Below are 5,000 nucleotides of genomic sequence, written 5' to 3' on the forward strand. Positions count from 1 at the left end.
TGTATGTGGGTTTATGTGTGTTTGTATGTTTGTGTGTGTGTATGTATATATGTGTTTGTGTGTGTTTGTATCTTGTGTGTGTGTATGTGTGTGTGTGTGTGTTTGTATCTTTGTATGTGTGTGTGTGTGTGTGTGTGTATATGTGTTTGTGGGTTTGTGTGTGTGGGTTTGTGTGTGTATGTTTGTGTGTATGTGTTTGTGGGTTTGTGTGTGTGTATGTGTGTGTGTTTGTGGGTTTGTGTGTGTACCGTAGAGGAATAAGTACTCCATTGTCATCAAACAGTTTAAGGAAAGTCCAACCACAGCTCAGATCTCCTCTCTCTCCTGTAGACTAATACACAACTCACATGAAACACACATACACAAACACACACATTATGATGAAGAGGAGGAGGAGGATAAAATCGTTACGTTTCTGATGTAGGTGACTCCGAGCTCGAACAGGATTCCCACATCAGGAGAGTCGGCATCACAACGAAAGAAACATTCTCCATCTAACAGGCAGGGCAGCAAACTGTTCATCTAACACACACACACACACACACACACACACACACACACACACACACACACTACAGTACAATATAATATAATAATTACACATTCTTTCAGGATAGAAATCAATGCAGTTCTAGGGTTAGAACATAAATCACATTTACATTAATACACTGAAAAACTGAAAGATCAAACAGAAAGAGTGAAGGTGTAGCTCAAGGTGTAGGTGTAGATTAGATGAAAGTAATAATGTAGGTGAAGGTGTAGCTCAAGGTGTAGGTGTAGATTAGATGAAAGTAATAATGTAGGTGAAGGTGTAGCTCAAGGTGTAGGTGTAGATTAGATGAAAGTAATAATGTAGGTGAAGGTGTAGCTCAAGGTGTAGGTGTAGATTAGATGAAAGTAATAATGTAGGTGAAGGTGTAGCTCAAGGTGTAGGTGTAGATTAGATGAAAGTAATAATGTAGGTGAAGGTGTAGCTCAAGGTGTAGGTGTAGATTAGATGAAAGTAATAATGTAGGTGAAGGTGTAGGTTTACAAGAAACGAGACAAAACTGGTGACATCTAACCTTGTTTTTCCCTCTACACTTTGTCAGAAGACTGGCTTTAAAATGGAATATGTTGGGAATTAGAGGATTCTCTTGGAACATGAATTGAACAGATGGACTGTTTGAGAATAGGTTTGAAAGGTTCTGGGAATTTAAGACTGGAAACTTTCCATGGGAATAAACAGGAATTATTGGGGGGACAAAATGGGAATTTACATAATTGCAGGTGAGCCAATAACAGGGAACTTGAATGTAGTTTTAAAAAATCTTGCAGGATAATTTTGGGTAAAACAACCAGATTGAACTCAATTTTAGTAGAATTTTGACCTGCACTTTCATCAATCACATGCACACAGCACACTTACTCCACACACAGCATTTCCTGAATCCTGCACACAAAATAATGTCAGAATATATCCATCTTGGTGAGTATTCACATAAAAGACAAATATTACGGTTAAAACCTCCCTGTGCTGTGTGCAAGCTTTCGTGCAACAATATTCTACTAACAATTACTAGTCATAGATGTCATTTTAAAAAGATGCTCTTTGTGTGCATGTCAGCTTATGACCAACCAAAGGGTTTATGCTTCGATATGATCCAGTTTTCACACATTTCTAATAAAATAAAAATAAAGAATTCCCATAAATTCCTGGTAAGTTTACAAAATCCTCTAAATCAAGTTCCCATATTAAGTTTTCAGAAAGTATTCAGAAATTTCCCAGACATTTTCTGCCCCTTTGCAACCCTATTGGAGACCACATGGCACTGGAAGCAGCAAACAAAGGAAACATCTTGAAGAGGGATTACTTTAGACCAGGGGTGTGCAAACTTTTTGACTCACGGGCCACAATGGGTTCTAAAATTTGACAGAGGGGCCGGGTCATACATATACATATACTATATTATATATATATATATATATATATATATATATATATATATATATATATATATATATATATATATATATATAATTAGAGATTTGGCAAATTCAGTTTCATCAAGTGCCAAAAGATCAATTTGTTGATGTTTTTTTGCCAGTGCATCAATAAACACAGCAGAAAAACTCAAGTTCAGTTTCAGTAGGAAGTGTTGTTGAACTCTTTATTTTATCAGTTCATCAAAGTCTGGAGTAAGTTTTGTTGTGGCAATTCTCAGGATAGATCCGAGGTGTTGGTCAGAAACTGTCGCAGTTTTTAAAGAGTATCAGATTAAGCTCTCTTAAGAGAAGAAGAGAGTACTGTACTGCACGTGAACAAGGTCAATGGAGCTGAAGTGCGACATCTTTAGGGGAAACGTGGGCATTACAGGGGAAAGGTAAATTGAACAATGTTTACCTGTACCTATTTTAATAGAATTTGGTCACGTTCGGCGGGCCGGATTAATAAACTCAACGGGCCGTGTGTGGCCCGCGGGCCGTAGTTTGCCCATGTCTGGTGTAGACGTTACAAGTTTAATACTGCAAATGGTGGATGAAAAGATTTTTGCAGTGGAAGAGGTTTTGACATGTTCCATTTTAAACGGAAACTGAAATGAGCAAACATACACAGCTCTGAAGTGTGTGACCCGACATTAATCATATTACAATATTAAAGTTTATATTAAACACACTTACACCACTTACTCTCACCTAAAAACACTGCACAGGCCACGCCCACTGCAGCCACACCTTAACCTATACAATTTAGATAAGAATGTGTATGTATAATATGTAGGTGTTAGCATTAGCATTAGCCATACCCGTGGTGAGAAGCTCCATGTCTTTGGACTGGATGGAGTGTAGGAAGCTCTCACAGTGTGGATATTACTTAACACCTAAAACACACACAAACACACACACACACACACACACACACAGTCAAAAATTAAACAATTATAAACATTACACAAATTATTACACAATTACTTTAAACAGGTCATATAGATCATGTAATTATAATACACACAATACTGATACACACTATATCTGGGGTCAATTTCAATCAATGTACATTTTACATCTATTACTATTCAACACACACTCCTCACACACACACACACACACACACGCCTCACAAACATTCCACACATGCACGCACAGACAAACAAAGCCTCAGAGTCATCTCAGTTTAAACACACACACACTGATAAAATCTGTCGATTAAACATACAATATGGATGTGTGTGTGTGTGTGTGTGTGTGTGTTACCTCAGTTCCATTAAAAGCACACAGACGGACATGACTGCTCAGGACACTCAGCCCCACACCAGGAGGTGGGATCATTCTACAGCTCAACACAGTCACAGTTACACACACTCGAGATGGGCGTGCAAGGACCTATACACACACACACACACACACACACACACACACACACACACACAGATGCACACAAAATTGTTGCTACATGTATTTATATGAGTGCATGTGTGTGTGTATTTATATTTGTGTGTGTGTGTGTGTGTGTGTGTGTGTGTGAGAGTGCATGTGTGTGTGTGTGTGAGTGTGAGTGCATGTCTTTGTGAGTGAGAGTGCGTGTGTAAGAGTGCATGTCGTGTGTGTGTGTGTGTGTGTGTGTGTGTGTGTGTGTGTGTGAGAGAGAGTGCATGTGTGTGAGAGTGCATGTGTGTAAGAGTGCGTGTGTGTGTGTGTGTGAGAGTGCATGTGTGTGAGAGTGCATGTGTGTGAGAGTGCGTGTGTGTAAGAGTGCGTGTGTGTAAGAGTGCATGTATGTGTGTGTGTGTGAGTGCATGTGTGTGTGAGAGTGCATGTGTGTGTGTGTGTGTGTGTGAGTGCATGTATGTGTGTGTGAGAGTGCATGTATGTGTGTGTGAGAGTGCGTGTGTGTAAGAGTGCATGTGTGTGTGTGTGAGTGCATGTATGTATTTGTGAGAGTGTGTGTGTGTAAGAGTGTGTGTGTGTGTGTGAGAGTGCATGTGTGTGTGAGAGTGCATGTGTGTGTGAGAGTGCATGTGTGTGTGTGTGAGAGTGCGTGTGTAAGAGTGCATGTATGTGTGTGTGTGTGAGTGCATGTGTGTGTGAGAGTGCATGTGTGTGTGTGTGTGTGTGTGAGTGCATGTATGTGTGTGAGAGTGCATGTGTGTGAGAGTGCATGTGTGTGTGTGAGAGTGCATGTGTGTGTGTGTGTGTGTGTGTGAGAGTGCATGTATGTATTTGTGAGAGTGTGTGTGTGTAAGAGTGCGTGTGTGTGTGTGAGAGTGCATATGTGTGTGTGTGTGTGTGTGAGTTCAGTTCAGTTCTGTGTTGAGGAGCCTGATGGCTTGAGGGAAGAAACTGTTGCACAGTGTGGATGTGATGGCCCGAATGCTTCGGAACCACTACCCTGATGGCAGGAGGGTGAAGCGTGTGTGTGTGATGGGTGTGTGTGAGAGGATCGGGGGTGAGTGGTGTGTGTGAGGAGTGTGTGTGAGGGGTGTGTGGGGTCGTCCACAATGCTGTTGGCTTTGTTGATGCAGCGTGTGGTGTAAATGCCCATGATAGAGGTTAGAGAGACTCCGATGATCTTCTCAGCTGTCCTCACTATCCTCTGTAGGGTCTTGCGATCCGAGACGGTGCAGTTCCCAAACCAGGCAGTGATGCAGCTGCCCAGGATGCCCTCAATGGTCTCTCTGTGGAACGTAGTCAGGAGGGGGGAGAGGGGGGCTTTCCTTAGCCTTCTCAGGAAGTAGAGACGCTGCTGGGCTCTTGGTGATGGAGCTGGTGTTGAGTGACCAGGTGTGGTTCACCGCCAACTGAACACCAAGAAATTTGGTTCTCTTCACGATCTCCACGGAGGATCCATCGATGATCAGTGGATAATGGCCACTCTGTGCTCTCCTGAAGTCAACAACCATCTCTTTTGTTTTTGTAAACGTTCTGAGGGGCCCCAGTGCTCAGTGTAGTGGTGCTGGAGATGCTGTTTCCGATCTGGACTGACTAAGGTCTCCCAGTCAGGAAGTCCAGGATCCAGTTAC

The 5,000-nt window shown here is 41.9% G+C and overlaps 1 protein-coding gene across 1 annotated transcript in view; it reads right to left on the reverse strand.

Annotated features, from left to right (window-relative positions):
• Positions 1–5,000, reverse strand: part of nphp1 (nephronophthisis 1) — a 42,683-nt gene that overhangs the window by 5,170 nt on the left and 32,513 nt on the right. Inside the window, 4 exon segments of the mRNA XM_046855826.1 lie at positions 249–331; positions 412–522; positions 2,787–2,861; positions 3,235–3,363. Of these exon segments, the coding sequence (XP_046711782.1) occupies positions 249–331; positions 412–522; positions 2,787–2,861; positions 3,235–3,363 (398 nt within the window).

Source organism: Silurus meridionalis, chromosome 8 (genome assembly GCF_014805685.1).
Source record: "Silurus meridionalis isolate SWU-2019-XX chromosome 8, ASM1480568v1, whole genome shotgun sequence".
Lineage (NCBI taxonomy): Eukaryota > Metazoa > Chordata > Actinopteri > Siluriformes > Siluridae > Silurus > Silurus meridionalis.